Consider the following 22,134-nt stretch of genomic DNA (forward strand, 5'->3'; position numbering starts at 1 on the left):
GGGCAAGGCTGCTAAAGCTGAGTTCATCAAACGGCTACAGAGCAGAGAGCCAGGTAGCTTCTTTGACCCAATCAAAAAGAAGAAGCTCAAGACCATGGAAGCTTGTAACAAAAAGGTCACCCTCACATCCTCACAGGGAAAGGTAATGAGATGTTCCAATACCTGAGGTCTACTATATTATTGAAATTAAGTATTTGAATAACCTTTACTTTTTATTGTTGTGACCCCATATTTTGTTAATGATACACTATCAATATCATTCCAGGTCATCCAGTATCAGGAGCAAAGCAATCTTGCTTTCCTGCTCCTTGTCAAGTCACAACGTGCAGAGGAGCCATTGGACTTGGAGGAACTCATGAAATATCCCCTAATGCCTGTGCCCCCTAGCCTTGGGACACCAGATGGGTTTTTCTCCAAGACTAATAAAGCGGCTCTTCTGCACTACATTCTGGAGGACACCACCCCAAAGGATCTGCCATACCCTAAGGATGCCCTGTTCATCCAGGATGGCATGGCTCTGCTCCATGTCCTCACCAACCTCCCCTCAACCTGTGGGGAGATATGCCTACAAGTGCTTGATCAGATGGTGGCCAAAAAGCACTTTTTGTTCTCGACTGACAGTTACCATCCAGGATCTATCAAAGCACAGGAGAGGTTGAGACGTGGCAGTTCAGAGAAGATCATTTTGGCTGGACCAGCGACCAGGAAGCCATATGACTTCAAGATGTTTCTCACAAATGATGACAACAAAAAGCAACTCTGCCAGCTCCTGCTGCGAGTATGGAGTGATCAACAGGCAGCTTCGAGGCTGGAGAGAACAGAAATGGCAGTGCTGATCGTGGAAGGGAGAGCCCATCAACTTCTCTCCTCAAATGGCAAGGTAAATTGAAAGCCCATATTAAAATTGATTGATGGTTAAATTATACTCTACGTGATTATCTGGGATTTGTGTCTAGTCTCTGTCATTGTTGATCAAAGTGCAATGTCCCATTGTGTATCAGGTTGAGGTACGTGAGCTCCCCGCTATCTACAGCAACCAGGAAGAGACTGATACAAGGGTGGTACTCTACCTTCATCACGCTGCTGCCCTTGGGTACAAGAATGCTGTAGTCAGAACACCTGACACAGATATCTTTGTGATTCTTCTTTACCACGCTCATGCCATCAGGCTGACTATATACCTGGATACGGGGTCAGGGAAACATAGACAACTTCTCAACCTCTCTGAGCTCGCAGAATCCCTGGGAGAAGACTACTGTGCCACACTTCTTGGATTCCATGTGTTCAGCGGAGAAGACTGCACCAGTGCCTTCAAAGGGAAGGGGAAGGTGGGGCCCTTGAAAAAACTGGAGAAGAACCCGAAGTTTCACAGGGCGTTCAGTCAACTCGGCGACAACTGGAATGTCAAGCCTGAGGTGCTGAAGCAGTTGGAGCAATTCACCTGTCTGATATATGGAGAGAGTCGTGAGTCTTCAGTGGACGTAGTCCGTGCCAAGTTGCTGCGCAAAATGGTGGGGCAGGACGATAAACTCACTGCCAAGTCTAAGGTTGACCTGGCTCGCCTTCCTCCATGCTATGATGCTCTGAAGCCACACGTCCAACGTGTGAACCATCGCGTCGCCCTGTACAGGCGAGCTGATGAATCAATTTTAGAAAAACCAAACCCCTATGATGAGGAGCAGGGATGCATGAGGACTGATGGAGTGTTGAGACCGGTGTGGTCCTGTGGTCCTGTCCTACCAACCTCCCTGGTTGATCTCCTGGACACGACAGAGCGTGAACAGGAAGACGAAGAGGAATTTGACTCTGATGATAGCATTGAAAACGATGATTGAGTATTAATCAGATAGTGGAGAGCCAAACCTTGACTGCTTATCTGGAATGGGAAAGAGTAGTCACATACTTATATTATGATGTTTGACCCTTGCTGTAGGCTAGTACCAAAACAAATAAATATTGTTAAATACACAACATCTGTCTCGACACCTTATTTGTTCACTTACTGTACTGCAATATTGGCGTCTCTTAATTTGCATAGCATGCCACAGATACATGTGATCACTTTGGGAATAGTTTTATTGTGATCTTTGACCATCAAAACATGGGTCTAAACACATTATTTGTTCATTTATCTGCAATATTGGCTAAGATAGAGTGAAAAGTGTGAACATTCCGTTGTTGGTAATGGTGACACTAATTTGCATAAAAAATACATGTGGGACATCCAGACAACATTTTAACATAGCTCATCATTTTCTACATACTTTTTACACATAGGAAACACTGATTATAAGAATATTTCTGTGTCGGTGCAAAATACACTCTTCTTGGTACAAGACTGAAATGCTATTTTCTTGTAATGGCGGCACTAATTAGCATAATAGCATGCCACAGACACATGTGATCACTTTAAGAATAGTTTTATTGTGTTCCTTGACCCTGAAAACATGGATCTGGATACCTTATTTGTTCAGTTATCTGCAATAATGGCTGAGATATAGTGAAAGGTGTAAAAGAGTGAAACTCGATTTTTTAGGGTAAATAAACACTAATTTGGGAAAAATATATACGTGGGACAATTTGCCAACTTTTTAACATAGCTAATCGTTTTCTACACCATTTTTCCAATCTAGAAAAGCTGATTAGAAGTATATTTCAGGGGGGTGCATGATACCCCCTTCTACCCACTAGACTAAAAACACATTTCATTTTAACAAGTAAATACAATACATGTAAAACAAGCAACAGCCATTACTGGGATACTTAAATAAAAGTAGTTGTTTTAAACACAATTCATGACTTCATGCGTGTGTGTGTGTGTGTGTGGTGTGTGTGTTGTGTGTGTGTGTGTGTGTGTGTGTGTGTGTGTGTGTGTGTGTGTGTGTGTGTGTGGTGTGTGTGTGTGTGTGTGTGTGTGTGTGTGTGTGTGGTGTGTGTGTGTGTGTGTGTGTGTGTGTGTGTATGCATGTGTGTGTGTCATTGAGAAAGAAAGAGAGAAAGGTCCATTTCAAGAGGGATAAGGTGGTTGGTGGGTCGTCCTCATTTCAATTTCAGACCATTTCCTCCAAGTGTCCCACTGAGCATCATTTTGTCCCCTCCATCTTTCTCTGCCACGTAAACAGAGCAGCGAGATGAGAAGGGCAGCGAGACAGAGCGATGCGAGGAGAAAGGAGAAGTGGCTCTCCACCATTAACGCTCCCACTTCTCCTCAACATATTAAAGACAAAGCTAGCTTGTGGGGTCTGACACACGTCCCTTCCTCTCCTCCACCTGTGTTAGTGACGTCCTCTTGCTTTAAAGCAGTGCTCCAAGGTTCTTTAGCTCGAGTAACGCGGATCGTTTCAAGGCTGTGCGATGAAGTATTAATTATATTTAGTATCCGCTGGGGCAGCGCTTTTTTACCAGCGACACTTACAGCCACCTGATTCTCCCCCCAATTAAAGCTGAACCAAGCGGAGCAATCTGGCTCCTGCTTCACTCTCTGTGTGAAGTGTGTTCCAGGGTGTGTGTCTGACTTTGCAGGAATGTCATAGGTGTGTTGGAATGCGTGTGAATCCATGTTTGAGTCAACAGTCCCACTGCAGGGACAGTTCTTATCCTCCAGATGCTTCCCTTGACAGATTGCTGCAGCCCCGTGCAGATGACTTGTAAATCTACACCTTTCTCATGATTAAATGATGATGTGAAAACACATATTATGTGCATATGTGACAGGCCTGTGCATGTTTCCTCACCACTTTAAATTAAACTTGAAACCACACTCTGCTCATTACTATCAATGTGTTTCCCCACCTCCTGACATCTGGCTCGCAGTTTCTCCATCTTTAGAGACTAGATATTGATTTGGTCATAAAATAATACCATATGCTGCTTGGCAATTAGCATCGCTTTGAGTTCTTACTCAAAGTGATGCAGGTGAGGATAATGTGAAATATTCTTTATAGATGACTTTGTCTCAACTGAAGAATGTGTTTGTTAAAGCAACGTTTCCAATCATTTAGGAATAACTTAAACGTTTTCTGAAAATAACTCAATGCAATGTTCTACTATACAGAAAATGTTCTTTATATAAGTTCCATTTAAACCCTAACCCTAGACCAGGGGTGTCAAACTCAATTTCATCGTGGGCCACATTAGCATTATGGTTGCACTCAAAGGGCCGGTTGTAACTATATAAATATACATATATGAAATAATGTATTATATTATTGCCTCTGCATTGGATTTGTATTAGATAGGGTAATAACTTCATAATTAACTACGTCTGAAAGCAGAAGTCCAGGGCAAATAATTGCAAGTCTCTTCAGTGTGCATGTCACAACATGAGATGCATTGTGGGACATGTAGTTTATGGGCAACATGCTTCTGTAAGATAAGATAAGATAAGATAAGATGGACCTTTATTAATCCCTGTGGGGAAATTCAGTTGTTTAACAGCAACTGGGTAAGATTGAAAAACAGGACAGCACAGATTCACACATAAAATTAAGGATGAATCAAAGATTAAAAAAATGATAAATAACTGTAAAATAAGAAATGAATTAAAATGAACATATATAGACATACTGTAAAGTAGCATGTAACCATATAATAAACGTATTATATTCTTTGCAAGCTCTTGCGGGCCACATAAAATGAAGTCGAGGGCCGGATTTGGCCCCCGGGCCTTGAGTTTGACACCCCTGCCTTAGACCAAGAAACGTTACTTTTTACATGTTGAAAAGCTTGTCTGAAAACAACTCTACAGTTTTCGGCCGGCTGTGCCCTGGCGCGTTTGGTCCTGCATGACTCTCATTAGAATATGTGTTCATCATTCCAGTCAAGGTAATATGCCTTTTAAAAAACAAATTAGCCGAACAAAGTGACCATAATGAAGCGCCCAAATGGAAAAGTGACTCCAGCCCTGCATGAATGTAATGACTTATTTTAATCAATTATGCGTTTCTAGCCTTCAACACTAACCAGTCATCAGCCATGGTTTGCTGCAGTGGTGGTTTTAAAGAAACAAACTGTTAATACAAGTACCGGACGATGTATCGAAGCCTTTGGTTTGTATTACCTTTAAACATAAGGAGATGATCTGCAGTATAGTAAGAGGTGGTTCTAACATTTGGAGCCCCTTGTATACTCAATATAATAAAGTACAGTAACATCACTTTTAATTACGACATCAAGGGGGGATTGGGCACCAATATGTTTCTTTTGTTTTTGTTGATTTCATTTCATTGTAGCACCTAAAGCTAAAACATTTAAAAATATTCCTTCCCCGATCAGGAATGTGAGTTGCTAAACGAGCCACACCTGTGAGCTGCAAATAAGGGGAGAACACAATCAAATTCTGCAAGCAGAGAGGCACTCAAGGACATCACTCAAAGTCATATCCAGATTCTTCAGGGAGTACAAATGGAAAACTATCCTATCCTCAGTGCGCTGAGATTCGTCACTAATTGTAAAGCACTTACTCGTCATCACTGTACCCTGTACGCCAAGGCAGGTTTGCCATCACTTCCTGTACGGAGGCTCAGTCATCGGTACACGTTTATTTATAAAGCCATGTTGGGTAGACTCCCGTATTACATCTGCTCTCTGATCACACAGAGAGTTGCAAGCAGCTACTGTCTGAGATGGCACGATGTCGTCTTGTTAGATGTGCCAAGAGCAAGGACTGTCTGAGGTAAGACAGCTTTGATGAGCGATGCTCCACTTGCTTGGAACAATCTAAAAGCACTGAGCCATTTCATTCCTCCAAATGTTTTTAAAGCTAGTCCAAATGAAATGCTCAATGAAACTATGGGCACTTGTAAATGTTGATAAGTATGTAAATGTGGCTTGTAACTATGTTGTATGATGCCCATGAACAAAAACCAGCTGGATTACGCGGACGTTCTTGGTCCATCATGCCTTCATGGAAATCCCCTGATGGTGGGATAAATGGAATTATGTTCAAATTCATCCTGGACCTGCTGGGACGCCGTGTGACCTTCCCTGCCTTGGGTGGGCCTTGAGTTCAGTTCTTTGTCTGCCTCTCTGCGTGTATCCTGTTGATTGAGTTCATAGGTATTTCAGTGTCAGGCTGTATTTTGATCTTTTCACTTTGCCATCGGATTATTATCATGTTGGTCAAATACAGCGATATTCATTTGATGGAGAGTATTTGTTTGTCTGTGGTTGGTCAATTGCATGTATGTAGTTGGTCAGCCAGGATATCCCTCCATCTGTTGATCTTAACATATTTTATGTGGACAGTATTTGAATTATTCTTCTGTCTGGCACCTTATTCACATTTTGTATGTTTGGGATACAAATGTATCATTGCTCTACTTTAGGACCTCTCATGGTCTATTTTAGAATGGTATACATTCATTACAACATAGTCATGTATTTATATCAGCCCATGTTCCTGCAGCCTGTCCTGTAAAATGGTCTCCATGTGGAGCACGACCGGGGCCGGGGGTAGAAGGTCCTCATTGGCTGGTTCTCTCAAACAGAATTCTCCTCCCCTTTCACTATCTGCGGAGTTCATCTGTTTTCTGACAAGCCATCGTCAGTCGGAGATGATGTGGCACATCTAATACATATTCATTATGATCGATCGGTTCTACTTCGCACAAGATATAACAAGATCAAGTTATATTGATTCAGAAACAGGAGAACCAATAACATCGAAAAAGCAAATGTAAATTAAAATGATCTTGGATTTACTTAATCTAGTAAAGTCTTCGAGGTGTGTTATATCATTCCAAAACATTATTAAGAAGGTGAGGACTGATTCGTGTGCAACCTACATGATTGTGTTAGTTCATTTCAACATGATCTGGTCACTGTGGATTTCAATAACAGGTCAGTGTCCTGCTCATTTAACTGGCTAATATCAATTCCACAAGTTGCAGTTTATTTTGCTCACTTACTGTATGTTAACAGTTAGTGCGTGATGCAACTGTATATAGTAAGATCAAGAGAAATATACATTGTAATTCCAAATTAACCAACTTTTAAAAAACTGGTTACCAACTTTTGATTGTTATAATAGTAGTCATTTTAAAACTTATTACATCAACGATTTCCACACAGTGCACGCAAATTCAAAATGCAGTTCTTTGGTTATGTGACATTTTAATTTGTACCAATAAAAACAAAATATAAAACAGGCAGGCTTTATCTCAAGATGATCAAATGACATGTATCTTTTGATAAGAGTCATATCACACAGTCAACATATGTCTTATATTCAATTTGGTGTTTTCTTTTGAAAATGCTGTTCCTGTACCCAAGGATTAAGGCTGCTCGGGACATTTGTGATGTGTTTAAAGAGTTCTACAAAACTCCAGCGTGGTCTGATTCCCAGGGCGCCGTCACGCACCAACTTCAAAGCCCTCTGGGTCTAATACCGCTGAGCTGTCTGTATGACTTTCACCTAACTACTGTATGATGTAAACTCATTCACAACGCATTCGTTCCAGTGCCAAGGAAGTCTGGTGACATAGACCAAGACCACATAGTGCAGGCATGGATGTGTGGGTAAACACAGCATAACCACGGTTAGTCTTCGGTGTGAAACGTGTGCAAATTGGAGGAAAGAAATAGAGCGCCCTCACCATTTTTTCCCAATTCCCAGGACCACCATATTTCACGAGATGGTAAATAAATCCACTTTAGCAAGAGTCATACATTTAAACAGCGAAACATGTATTTGAAAACGCATGGGGTGACATGACCCCCATGGTGTCAATCTTCTTGGGAGGTGCTAAAAGCAAGATGCAGTGACGGTGCCCTTGCTACACAGATGGGTCGGCTGTACAGAGCTGGTGGCAGTGATCTATAGTCCCTCAGAGGGTAACGGCTGGAACAGGAGGTGAGCTGGATGACTGGGATCTCAAATGATTCTCTTTTAACACTTGGTTTCGCTATACGGATTTTATTGTTGGAAGTGGGGAGCCAATGATTTGTCGACGAACTGCTGGAGGGTGTCTGAAGTGGAACTGTTGCACCAGATTCTTCTCAGCATAAAGACAAGCTTCTCAGTAGCAGTGGGTAGTAACACTGACTGGACGGGTATACGATAGGCTGAGGCTTCAGAGTGATATTGCAACAATAGTTTGAAACTAGGTAACATTTAACAAAAGTTGCTGTTTTTTATCAATAAATCTGTTATAGAACTATCTCAGATTTGTTCGCTTTCAGTCTTAGAATATACAAGCGTGTTGAACATAAAGCAATACCCTTTAAAATCACCAGCAGTTGTTCAGTTTGGTTGACTGAAGGCCATGGAAACTGTGGGAGAGAGACACAGGGATGTTAGCCTTTGAAAAGCCCCAAAAGCATGATGGAGCCTGTACTATGTAAAGGTGTGGGAGCTCTTATGGATACGTTTGCACTTGGTATGTTTCTCCGCCTACATTCAAACATATTTTTGCTACATTATAGAAATACTTCAAGAAATTCAAATCTCTTTGAGTTGTGAATTTAAAGCAACACAATAATGCAAGGATTATCTAATTTAGAGTAATCTGTAATTTAATAATAAATAATGATATGTAAAAAAGTGAATGTTTGATTTGTTTGTGTCCTTTGTAATGGTGTACCCCCGTTGAGCATGCATCAGCGTTGTGGTTGTCGATCAGAATCTGTCATCAATTATTTATGTTTTTCCGGATATAATCCCAGTTTTCATGATCATGTTTAACACTTTTTTAATTTTAAAACTCCACACAAATTGAGCTACCTCCATTCACTGAAGCAGACTGTGCGATGCGATTGAAAGCCATAAATCCTAATATGTGGACACTTGACCTTATTATTTTGCTACATGTATACTGTATACTGTTCAACAAGTTTTGCAATGAACTACCGTGCTTTCATACTCAACATTCATATATTTGTTTTCAAAAGAAATGTTCTTTATTGAGCCTCATGACATTTGTTTGAATTTTAATTCACTTGCAGTTTCCCCTTAAACATTTAAATTAATCATAGCAAACTAAACTACTTACTATCCACTTGAAGTATTGAAGACAAACTAAATGCTCTCATTTAGGATCATCTTTCCCAAAAATAAATGATTGTGAGAAGATTTCAGTAGAAAGTGTGGAGCACAAGAAACTCATACAACATGCTGCAATCCAAGGGAGGGGGAAACGATCTTAACCAACCATGTTTTTGGAAGTCAAGTCACACGCAGACAGCCGAAACAAAGAGCCTTCTCATTGGGAGTTTGCAACCAGCCAAGAGTAACGCATACTAATTCCTCCCTCTGATTAAAAGCATGCAAAACTATTACTGAGAAAAACTTCACCCCAAAAGGCAGTATGGTTATGTTTCTGTCTGATAACATGGGTTTCCAACGTTTCACTGAGGGGGTTCTATTTCACCACACACATGTCCATGCTGTCTGCACCGGGGAATACATGCACTTTTCACGGTGGATAATGACGTGAACGCGTGGCTGAGGGAGCAACATGACATTTAAAAGGAAATGTAGGATGGAGAGATGGATGACAGGCGGCAACCAGAGGAGAGGTTAAACGGCAGCATCTGTTGGATGGATAATAATTTTAATTTGACACAGTGATGTTTGGTCAATAACTAGAAGTGCAGCGTGGGGTGAGAGGGAGTTCTGGGAAACAGTCAGGCGCAGAAAAAAAGAAAGGGAAGCTGGCAGATAAACAAATATGAGAGTAATTCATGTGTGAACAGAGCAACCAGAGGACAACACCAGTGGGAGATATGAAACCTTTAAGACAAATAAAACACTTTATGTATTCGGTCCAGACAGTGTGCTTTCACGCTCAATCTAAATCATTTGCACAGTTCATACACCATACACCAAACACTGTTTTCCTTGACTATACATGTATTAATTAAACCACCTCAAACTGGGAGAATATCTATGATACATTGTCATTGGAAAACACACTTATGGCATTACTTCCATAATTGAGAATATCAGTGCATGTACGGACTAGATCAGAATCCTGCTGTGTCATGTTCCAGTTGCGCTACGGCTTAACAGCCATTACTTGATTCTGATTGGCTGCAGGGTGTCCATTAATTACCGATAAAGGACGCCTACAAAGTAGTTCTCGGGTAAGCGTTTATCGCTGGGGTCAAATCAGCACGTACTGTATCTGTAATGAGGTTACCATAGCTACAGGAGGCATTTGAAGCCTATTTTTACAACATGTTATTAATGCGTTAACATCAATGACAACATCATTACTGTATTGTTGTTTGTCATATTGGGTAGTTTGATTTTTCCAATGTAAAAAGTGTTAAAGGTGGGGTATGTAATTTATTTCAGAAACACTTTTTGTTATATTCCATGGAATGCTCTTAACATCCCGATAGCAATAAATATATTAAATGCTTTGACAATAAATACATAAAAAAACATCATCTGTGGAAGCCGTGGCGCTGTAAAAAGCACGACCAATCATCTGAGCCGGCCCGGCTAAAATGACTGGATGGCCTACCTGCCTGTCAGCCTTCCATCTGTGCACAGACTTATCTCGTGCCCTCATTGGTCATGTGCGCGTTCCTGTGTGTTAGAGGAGGGGCTCTGTGAGGAAGTGGCAGATTTTTTCCGGTTGTGTATTTTCAAATTCTAGCGATCTCGAGTGGGTTTCTCCAAAATGACCTACTGTACCCCACTTTTAATTGATCTGACAAGTTTGGCTTTAATGAGTTATTTGATCAAAAAAGAAAGAGTGTTTGTGACGTCATGGTTGAAAGCTAATGTGAGTGAAGTAACTGGAGGCTCAATAATTGTACTATAGAAGAGATTTAACTTTAACATTCCATAACAATCCCAAGTCTGTGATGAAGAACAATTGTGATTTGATCAATTTGATCATAAATGTATGTATAGAGATGTTGGTGAGTTGTTGTCTCTTTCTAGCCCAACAGCTACCACGGTGCATTTGTAGTAAGTAGGTGGCTAACGCTAACAAGCTGGGGACGTTCTCAGCCTGCGATTAGTTTAGCGCGGGTATGGTCTGGATCTAGTTACAGCGGCTCCAGCCTCTTAATCACAGCTGCTGGAATCTGGCTCAAAATGACATCAAAATCTCAAGGCGGCAGCTCCTGAATCTTGAGCATTTTGGCTTTGGGCAGTGGGAGGAAGTTAAGACCTATCTTTCATCTGTACAATAACTTATATGTATATGAATACCGTTAACGTTTCATGCTGGGGCTTTCTTAGTTTGGGGTGTGTTCACTTGAAAACCACAGAAGAAACCGTTTGCATTTCCACAGACCAGAGTCAGAGAGGAGCCACGCCATGACGTTATCGTATAAGTCGCTGAAAAGCTGCCGTAAATATCACTAACAATAACAACAATGGCGAACACGTTGGAGCTATCCTCATGTTGCTATTAACCTCATGAAGCCAGATTTATGCATGGAAAACATGACTTTAGTAATAACGACTACAGGCCCCAGGCAGTGTGGGTGGGAAACATCACATCCTCCACCCTGATCCTCAACACCGGAGCCCCTCAAGGCTGCGTGCTCAGCCCTCTCCTCTACTCCCTGTTCACTCACGGCTGCGTAGCCACACACAGCTCCAACACCATCGTGAAGTTTGCTGACGACATGACCGGCATCGGCCAGATCACAGACGGCGACGAGACGGCGTACAGGGAGGAGGTCGAAAACCTGACATGTTGGTGCCAGGATAACAACCTCCATCTCAACGTCAGCAAAACAAAGATTGTGGATTACAGGAAGCAGCAGAGAGAGGGCCACGCCCCCATCGCCATCAATGGGACTACGGTGGAGAGAGTCAGCAGCTTCAGGTTCCTCGGTGTCCACATCACTGAGGACCTGACATGGACTCTTCACCCCACCACCATCACCAAAACAGCTCGACAGCGGCTCTTCTTCCTCCCCAGGCTGAGGAGGTTCAACATGGACTCCAGGATACTCTGCAACTTCTACAGGTAGAGAGGATAGATACATAGAGAGCATCCTGACCTTCTACAGGTGCACCATAGAGAGCATCCTGACCTTCTACAGGTGCACCATAGAGAGGATCCTGACCTTCTACAGATGCTCCATGGAGAGGATCCTGACCTTCTACAGGTGCACCATAGAGAGCATCCTGACCTTCTACAGGTGCACCATAGAGAGCATCCTGACCTTCTACAGGTGCACCATAGAGAGCATCCTGACCTTCTACAGGTGCACCATAGAGAGCATCCTGACCTTCTACAGGTGCACCATAGAGAGCATCCTGACCTTCTACAGATGCTCCATGGAGAGGATCCTGACCTTCTACAGGTGCTCTATAGAGAGGATCCTGACCTTCTACAGGTGCACCATAGAGAGCATCCTGACCTTCTACAGATGCTCCATGGAGAGGATCCTGACCTTCTACAGGTGCACCATAGAGAGCATCCTGACCTTCTACAGGTGCACCATAGAGAGCATCCTGACCTTCTACAGGTGCACCATAGAGAGGATCCTGACCTTCTACAGGTGCACCATGGAGAGGATCCGGACCTTCTACAGGTGCTCCATAGAGAGGATCCTGACTGGCTGCATCACGGCCTGGTACGGCAGCTGCACCGCCCTCAATCGTAAGACTCTACAGAGGGTGGTGAAAACTGCACAGAACATCACCAGGACGGAGCTGCCATCCATGGAGGACCTCTACTCCCAGCGGCTCAGGAAGAAAGCCCTCAGGATTATCAAAGACCCCCATCACCCCAGCCACAAACTGTTCTGTCTGCCGTCTGGCAGGCGGGACCGCAGCATCCGGGCTAAAACCACCAGACTCAGGGACAGTTTCATCCCACAGGCCATAAGACTGTTAAACACCTGAACTGTTGAAACAACATCCATAACATTCATCTGCTACTTAGTAATTATGTATCTATTTATCTAATATATCATTCCAATAGCTTGCATATAGACTCTTATGTCACTACTTCACTTTTTTTAAACTTTTTTTTTTTGTATTTACTTTTTAATATTTACTTGCACTATTTTGTACTATTTTTCTGTATTATTGTGTTGCATTGTTGGAGAAGCCTGTGACCTAAGATTTTCATCGACATAACTACTCTGTAGCTATGTTCGTATGACTAATAAAGAACCATGAACCTACACGGTTTCACCCCGAGGCACTTTTCCTTTAACAGGAAACCCAATGCACTATAAAATAACACAATGCATCAGCTTTAAGAACTTTGACAGGAACGTTTCTGGGAAATATATCCAGCTTCTGTTATTGTGTTCAACTGCTTGTTTCCTCTGTTTACAAGCTGTTTACAAGCTGTTTACAAGCTGCCCTCTGGATAGCTTAGAATGCAGCAATAGAAACACGGTATATTCTAAGTGCTGTTTATGATTGAAGAAAATGACTGCAGGAAGGAGAGACATTTCCTCTATATTCAAAAGTGTACACAATAGACTCGATTTGTTTTTGAGGCAAAGAAAAATACATCAACACATTCTACTATGAATAGTTTCGAAAATGATGAGGAGATAAGCGTTCACCCAATATTGTATCAAAGTCTATCCACTAGGGCTGTCAGTGGATTAAAATAGTTAATCGTGATTAATCGCAAATTAATCACACATTTGTTATCTTGTTAAATGTACCTTAGAGGAATATTATTTTTAATACTCGTATTAACATATGAGTGGACAAATATGCTTTATGCAAATATGTGTTTATTATCATTAGAACAATGACAAATATTCTCCTCAATATTCTCAACACAGCAACCTGGAGTCTCTCTCTCTCTCTCTCTCTCTCTCTCTCTCTCTCTCTCTCTCTCTCTCTCTCTCTCTCTCTCTCTCTCTCTCTCTCTCTCTCTCTCTCTCAACCCTGTGTACTTCTTTGCACTGAGCCAGTTGCTCAAACAGACAAGCCTGTTTACAGTTGTCGGTGAAATGCCGCTCCTCTGTCTTCATCTTCAGTCAAAGCATGAGACTGAAGTTCCCACCTAGGGTCAAAATAATGCGCTGTGATGTGCAGTCGACACGTTGGATGCGATCCGAATTAATTAACGCATTAACTTGACAGCCCTACTATCCACATACGAAACATATGACCTCCATTTTAGCTGCAAAGTAACTTGAGGTTTTCTGCCTCGTAACGGCCTAAGTCTTTTCACATTTTCCTATCCATTAAGCAGCCTTTAAACACAGCTTCATACTGTGTACTGTCATTGTTTAGTTCCTGTCTGTCTTCTTTTCCTGATTTCTCTGTCTTTTAACCTTTTTCTTTTTCTTGCGCTGTTTTTGATGCTTCTTCTCTTTTTCTTTACTGGGGAGAGTTCAGCCATCACAAATCCAACGTCTTGTGCTCTTCACAAACACAAAAATAATAAGAACTAATGTTTGTTGTCCACAGCTAAAGTTAAAATGACCTTACTTGTTTCTTAGGATTGATATGACTGCACATAGTCGCTTGATCAAAGAGTCCTCGTAAGCAGTCTGCTACCCTGAGCAACGGTCTGCTTAATGTCCCGATTGAACAATCAGAATCGAGTATTGAACGAAAACAAACCATGTAATAAAGTCATAGTCTTACCTCCAGTCGTATGTATTCACTCTGCTCCTTGGAGATCAGATTGAGGATGGTGCTGCTGTGTTTGCGGGTTCGGACCAGGACTTGAACCCATGTCCTTCGGGCCGGCAGCGTGGACGGCAATTGAAAATGCGCGTGACTGTGCCCATCAAAGGAATACTCCGGGACCTCTACAATTGGAACACAGACACACAAGTCAGTCAGATAGTGATATTATGGAGAACACTCAACCTTTTTAAATGCAATATGGCCTCCAATGTTTTCCAATTAGAGGATGTTTCACTCAACAGGTAAGTCACTTAAAGCTAAAGGTCCCTATTATACTATCTTTCATCAATATCGTGTAGGTCTCAGATATATACAGAACATGTCTCTGACGTGTTTGGCTCCAAACACCAAACAGATCATTGCAGCATTACCCATAATCCCCTCTGTTTCAGCCCTGTTTCAAAAGTGCTGATTCACTGTCTGTTACTTTAGATGGAAATAAGGAGCCCCTCCCCACGCCCCTGCAAGACATTTGGTTAAAAAGAACACAATGGTGCTCTAGGAGGAGATTCAGGTGATAAGGGGGGGGGGGGGAAAGCACACGTCCGATCGTCCGGGACGTGTTATCGTTCCATTGACTTGTCCGATGGACAAGTGACGTTTTTCACCCATATATTGCCAAATTATTGATAAATTCAGTTTACAAGGCAGGACTCATTCGCAAATGTTCCGGACCACAGCTCTCTCTCTCTCTATGCTCCTGATCAGCTGATCTCTCTCTCTCTCTCTCTCTCTCTCTCTCTCTCTACACAGCGGATCTGCTGCCCGTTTAACAGCCTCATCTTTGTTAAACTTTCTTATGTTCTTTCTCTAACACGTAATGAAGGTTATTAAGCGTTTTAGCTCCGGTGTTGTTAATATTGACCTTGTCCAGATTGGACAAGTGAAAAATGAAAAATGTATTTGGGCAAGTACATTGCCAAACTCACGTGTCCATGGGCAAGTACTCTCTAAAAACGTGTTCTTACACTGGGGTGGTTACCTTGGTTGGTTTTTGGCTAATGGTTACACAAGCCAAACAAACGTTATGACCAAAATCTGATCCGGTCATTTTGTTCGAGGTTTTCATATAAATGGATCAAAAAGTGAGAGAATCTTTTTTCCTGAAACTTTCAGAATCTCTTTACACACATGTTTATGAACATGAAAAAGTAGATTTTGCATAATAGGTGACCTTTGAAGAGGTCCTATTGTGCTTTTGGGGGTTTTCCCTTTTCTCGTGTGTTATAGGTTTTAGTGCATGCAGTAGGCTAGATCTCCAACACATTGTACATAATAGGCTAATGGTTGTGACATCCAGGGCCGTCCCTCCCTACAGGCCGATCACGCAGACTGCGTGGGGCCTCACCTTGTGGAGGGGGCCTCATCTTGCGGAGGGGGCCTCATCTTGCGGAGGGGGCCTCATCTTGCGGAGGGGGCCTCAACTGAGCCGTAAAAGTGGCGCACCAATGCGGCGTAATTAGTGTGGCGCGGCACGGTTTCGCCGCTGCGAGGCTCCACTAGCACCTCCATCCCGTCGACGCTCGCGAATAAGAGGGCCTCATTATATAACAGGGCGGCCCTGGCGACATCTCGAAGTGGCTGATCAATCACAATTGAGCCGGCCAGCTAACCAATCAGAGCAGACTGGGCTCTGGTTTCAGACAGAGGGTGAAAAGAGGTGCCGCAGCACAGGCAGTATGAGACACATAAAGAGATTTTTGAACATTAAAGCATGGAGACATGTCCCAGGAGAGACACTAAATACAAATATGAACCTGCAATGAGCATATGTCCTCTGTACTTCTACTTCACAAGTCACCACATGTTCTTATAATGCAGAGTTGGAGGCTCACACAAGATAGAATATGTATGTGTGCTTTGGCTCGGGTAATTCTTCTCCTTTAGTCCCAGACCAGACCAAACCAAGCACACCTAAATTGTTTTCAAAGCCTTTCTTCCATCTCATTGCATATGCATGATACATTTCCGCCTGTCTAACGCTAGCACACCTCTCCTTCTTTGTCTATCTTCAACTTTGATGAACTTTAATGGGTCATGAAATCCAGCTTGAAGCCAATGTCAGATTCTTCAATACGCAGCTGATCAGCCGTGTCCACTCTAAACCCTGTGTGTAGTTAAACAGCAGCGTTCAAGGCTGCTGAGCTGTTTGCATGGGAATCCTGGATAAACAATCACATGTGATGAGTGTGTGATGAGCTATACCTTGGTGTATTTGTTAAAGCCCTTGTTGACTTTTCAAAGCAATGCGACATTAGGAAAATATATGAGTATTTTCTGTCTCAGCTGTCTCTTAGATTTGTTGTAGATGCTCTTTCATCCCGATATTACCTTGCATCTTGAGGGAATAGAAGGCAGAGATGGTGACAGATGCAATGAGTATCAGATCCAATAAAGAGCCAGAAGAGGGCTTCAGATGGTTACATAAAATATAAAAAATGGACTGTAGGATATTATTGGATTTGAGTGCACTTGCATTGTGAAAGGAGTGGAGTTGGAAATTAGTCGGTATTTTGTCTGAATCCCTAAAATTCAAGTGGATATTTACTGTTGTGCTATTTTGTAACATATCTATATTTTATTTTGAATACCAGAAATGCAATTTAGCTACAGGTAAATACCCTTTAGCTACAGAAAGACATCTCCAGTCACTGTGTATGGGGCACGTTCAAAACAGACATAAAGGGGCACTTCTTTTGATTATGTTTTATTGCTTTTATTACAAGAGATGTCTTGAAATGAGGGACAGCGAGATGCAATACATGTTCTCCTGCTGGACTCCAACAGGGGACGTTACGATACACGATTGGCATGTTAATCCCAAAGCTATGGAGACAGCCCATAAAGTGGGACTCTTTTTCTTTGCTCTTTACTGCCAGCCTGGTTTTGTTTCCATGTGCTCCAGAATGTAATCCAGATAAATCACAGTCTGCATGTTGCCACAAGCCTCAATGTGCCCCCAGTTGGTCATTGGCTCCACAGCTTGTTGATTCTTCGAAGACATGAATCAGCTCATGGATATGGGGAGTGATTCATTCACAGTTTCTCCATTCATCTGTTTTGAAAGAGAGTCATGTCACGGAGCGTCACCCTGCGGCACAAGGCGAGAACCAAACAAGCTTGGGAAGCCTGGCAGAGAGTGCTGCAGTCATCAGAAAGCATCTCTGGAGGTGTCTGGCTCAATCTGGAGGATGTGTAGAAGGGGCGATGCAGGAGAGTCATTAAAGATCCCATCTCAGCCCAACAACAGCCTCTACCAACTGCTCAGTCAGGCAGATGCCTCCACAGCGTAAAATAAATGAAGTCATTGAAAAGTATATGACCAGGTTGCCATTGGGAAACCATCTGCTGCACTTAAAACTGCCATATTATATTTACAGGGTCATATTTATATTATTTACATGCTCATATTTATATTATATCTCTCTACTGTGAAATGTTTAGCCATCAAGCCTGATGAAACCAATCATCTAAATAAAATTCAATCAAGGACTTAAAAACGTGGAGGACCTTAAATGTCTTGATGTTAAACACGGCAAAACTGAAGTTCACACCGCATACTTTGCAGTACTTAGTGCCGGCACTTATGGCACATTTCCACTGCAGCGGGGTAGCCCCGTTTAAGCGTCCCTAAGCGTCCTCGCTCAGGCCTCGGGCTGCCCTTCGCTGGCCGTCCGAGGCCGTGGCGCATTTCCATTACAGTTTAGGACCTGGGGTAGCAACGCAGTGTAGGCGGGGCATCTGTGTAGAGACATCCTGGAACACTTTCACATTTCGAGTTGTTCCGTCGAGCTCCCGCTGGATTTTATCATCCCCAATGAGATGTAGGAACGTCAAAAAATGCTGTGTATAAAAATGCTGCAAGCTTGCTTCTAGATATATATGTGACGCTAGGGATGATCTCACGCGCGATCTTGTGACGATTCTCTCTGACCAATCAGCAGTCGAGAGTGTTGACGTCACTAGTTCAGCCCTGGCCTGATAGAACCACGATTTTATGGGGCCGGAAAAAGAGGGAAAAAGTACCCGCTAGCCGGTGCTACGCTATATGGAAAGGCCACCAAAAACTGGCCTGGCCGCTTGAGGACGATTAAGGACGCTTAAACGGGGCTACCCGCTGCAGTGGAAATGCGCCATTAGTGCCCCGGCACTTATTACCCCAGGGCACTAAGTACCAATCGCGTTCACACCGGAGTATTTTTCCCTGAGGGAAGATTACGCAAATGAGCAGCTGACGTCACTTCGTCTTCTTCTGCTTTGGGTTTACTGGCAGGCTGCAAACAACTTCACGGCGTATACTGCCACCTGAAGTCCCCGGCCAGAAGTCCCCGGAGTTGGGGACTGGCTTCAGTAGAAGCTGCTGGGACTCCCAGCAGCTTCTACTGAAGCCTTCCGAGTAAATCGCCAGAACGCTGACACCTCCTCATCACTCCACCGCTCCCATGTTTTTTTTTGTGTTGCCAGAAGTTATTCTCTCTCCGTTGGTGCGCGGGGCTAATGCTAATAATGCTAATGCCACAAATACAATGGCGGCTTCACAAAACTTTTCAGAGTTTTACGGGGCGTGGTTTGCAATTCGCCCAGCCAATCACAACTGGGGCACTTTTTCCCCCCAGGATAGTACCACCTCTCTAGCAGGCACTAAAAATGGGGGTAACATTTCCCGGCACTAAGTACTCTTTTTGGTGTGAACGCAACATAAGGGCTACTAACGAAACTAAAGGGGAAAGTACGGGGAAAAGTACTCCGGTGTGAACGCGGCTATTGTACGCGGCCCAAAAAATCTACGAAACAAATTATCGAAAGATATATTAACTATGGATGGCATTAATTTGTCCTCCAGTGAGACTGTAAGGAACCTTGGTGTTATATTTGATCTCACGGACCGCCTACATCCATCCTACGTAACATTGCAAAAATCAGGCATATCTTGCCTCAAAACAGCAGAGAAACTAGTCCATACATTTGTTACTTCAAGGCTGGATTATTGTAACTCCTTATTATCAGGGTGTACCAAGAAGTCAGTCGCTTCAGCTGATTCAAAATGCTGCAGCTCGTGTACTAACCAGAGTTAGGAAAAGGGACTACATTACTCCTGTTCTGGCTGCCTTACACTGGCTCCCTATAGAACACAGGATAGAATTTAAAATTCTTCTTCTCGCCTACAAAGCCCTTAATGGGCAGGCGCCATCTTACCTTAAAGAACTCATTATACCCTACTGTCCTACTAGGGCATTGCGTTCCTAGAATTCAGGGTTGTTGGTTGTTCCTAGAGTCTCTAAAAGTACAATGGGAGCCAGAGCCTTTTCTTATCAAGCTCTACTTGTGGAATCAGCTTCCAGTTTGTGTTCGGGCGGCAGACAGCCTATCCGTTTTTAAGAGTGCGCTTAAAGGCCCCTACATACCAAACTGACACCAAAGAACACGTCCCGATGGAACACGAATGTTGTGTCGCCTCACGTCTCTGCGTCTTGGCCAAACAGTCGCACTGGAACACACCGCAAAGACTTCAGACGGCCAAGCCGACGGCCAAGTAGCACGTACGAACTGCGCATACGTGAGTGACAATAACTCTCCTTACCAGCAGGCGGCGGTAGTGTGTATTCGTCATACAAAAGAGGCAACCAGAAGACAGACTGCGTGATATACAAATAGCTACATGCTACAGCTAGAGCCAAGCAGCACATGGATGAACTATGCCAATATTTTAACAGTATCGGTGCAGTGCCTTTTCAGTGGGGAAAGATATAGCAAATATGTATGCCTATCCTGCTATTTGTGTTTATTTTTTTAATCACACAGCGTTAAGAACACATTTAAAAGTGCCTACATAACTGTCAGTTGCAGCCATAGCATTATTATTGGTTTAACTACTAACAGTATATTTTTAAAATGACCATCTTGAACAGCTACAACATTAAAATACTTCTAGGCATATTGTGGACAGTAACAAAGTACATTTTAAAGTACTACTGCTCCACTCCCATTCAGGCAAATAGTGTTTCGCTAAGCTGAACAGCCAATCAGAGTGATTTATTTTGCCGACAGCCTCCGCACGGCCAGACATCTATTGACGGCCGAAATCGGCTTGGTGTGACCTTTCTTTTTGATAAAGCTTATAGTTAGGGCTGATTAGATTCAGCCCCTAGTTTTGCTGCTATAGGCTTAGACTGTCGGGGGACACCTTACTTCTTCCTTCTCTCTGTCTGTACCTGTGTACTCATGTTCCCAATAACCCAGCTTCCCCCAAATGTATTTTTGGGGTCTATCTACGCCGGGATCCTGAGTCGTGGCTGAGCCTGTTGCTGTGGTCCTGAGTCCTGGATCCTGAGTCCTGGATCCTGAGTCATGGATCCTGAGTCCTGGATCCTGAGTCCTGGATCCTGAGTCCTGGATCCTGAGTCCTGGATCCTGAGTCGTGGCTGAACCTGTCACGGTGGTCCTGCCTGACTCTCATCATACTACTTCCCTGATGGCTCCCACAGGATTGTTGCATAAAAGTGCCCCTTTTTCTGGTTGATAGCCAAACTACATATTCTGGTTTAAAACTTCCAGACCTTACTACCATTTTGATTAACTACAAACTACGCTTTGATTTATATTCTGGGTCTCACCATAGTTTCCACTGATCTTTCATAGATGCACGGATGGGTTTTGTTTTGTTGCTAATGGTACAATCCACCACACAGTTGACGTATCCCTTTAATTCATAGGTCCAAAATAAGTTTGGCTTACCCTCTTCACACTGGTGGCCCCTGTATCCCGGCAAACACTGGCAGCTGAAGGAGCCCCACTCGCCGTGACAGCGTCCCCGGTGGCCGCAGGACGGATAGCCCATGTTGACACAGCTGCTGTCGGTGGTCAGACAGCCGGGAGAGCTGGAGTTGGAGTCAGCCGGGGAGCCCAGATCGTACAGCTGCATGGAGGAGATAGAGGGGAGGAGATGGAAGGGAGGAAAGAGAAAAAGTGAAGTTGAGAAGAGTTGTCGACAGAGATGGAAAAAGTACACACATCCTTTACTCAAGTAGAAGTACAGATACCCGTGTTTATAACTACTCTTGTAAAAGTAGAAGTACTGACTAAACGTCTTTACTCAAGTAAAAGTAAAGAGGTATGGGCTTTGAAATGTACTTAAGTAAAAAGTACCCATAACTAGCAGCTGCTTTAAAGAGTACCTGACCTCCCTTTATATTAATAGAACAATAATGTCATTGTTAGCTAATGAATGTTTCCATGCTGAACAACGGCAACATGACAACGTTTCCATTGGTCCCTCTTCTTTAGAGAAGACCAGGAAATGATGGATACACGGATCGTGTTCAAATCAATAGGCACGCAATGACTCTAAAGAATAATGATCACGCCACCAAACACACATTCAAACTAAAGTAACCAGAAAATGTAAGAAGTAGAAAGTACAGGTATTTGCGTGAAAATGTAAGAAGTAGAAAGTACAGGTATTTGTGTAAAAATGAAAGAAGTAATAGTAAAAAGTCGTCAGAAAAATAAGTAGTGGAGTAAAGTACTGATACCAGAGAAATATACTTAAG

At 43.0% G+C, this 22,134-nt stretch overlaps 1 protein-coding gene across 1 annotated transcript in view; it reads right to left on the reverse strand.

The window, feature by feature from the left end:
- Positions 1-22,134, reverse strand: part of LOC117462450 (neural-cadherin-like) — a 575,403-nt gene that overhangs the window by 59,384 nt on the left and 493,885 nt on the right. The window contains 2 exon segments of the mRNA XM_034104697.2: positions 14,540-14,706; positions 21,320-21,500. Of these exon segments, the coding sequence (XP_033960588.1) occupies positions 14,540-14,706; positions 21,320-21,500 (348 nt within the window).

Source organism: Pseudochaenichthys georgianus, chromosome 3 (genome assembly GCF_902827115.2).
Source record: "Pseudochaenichthys georgianus chromosome 3, fPseGeo1.2, whole genome shotgun sequence".
Taxonomy (NCBI): domain Eukaryota; kingdom Metazoa; phylum Chordata; class Actinopteri; order Perciformes; family Channichthyidae; genus Pseudochaenichthys; species Pseudochaenichthys georgianus.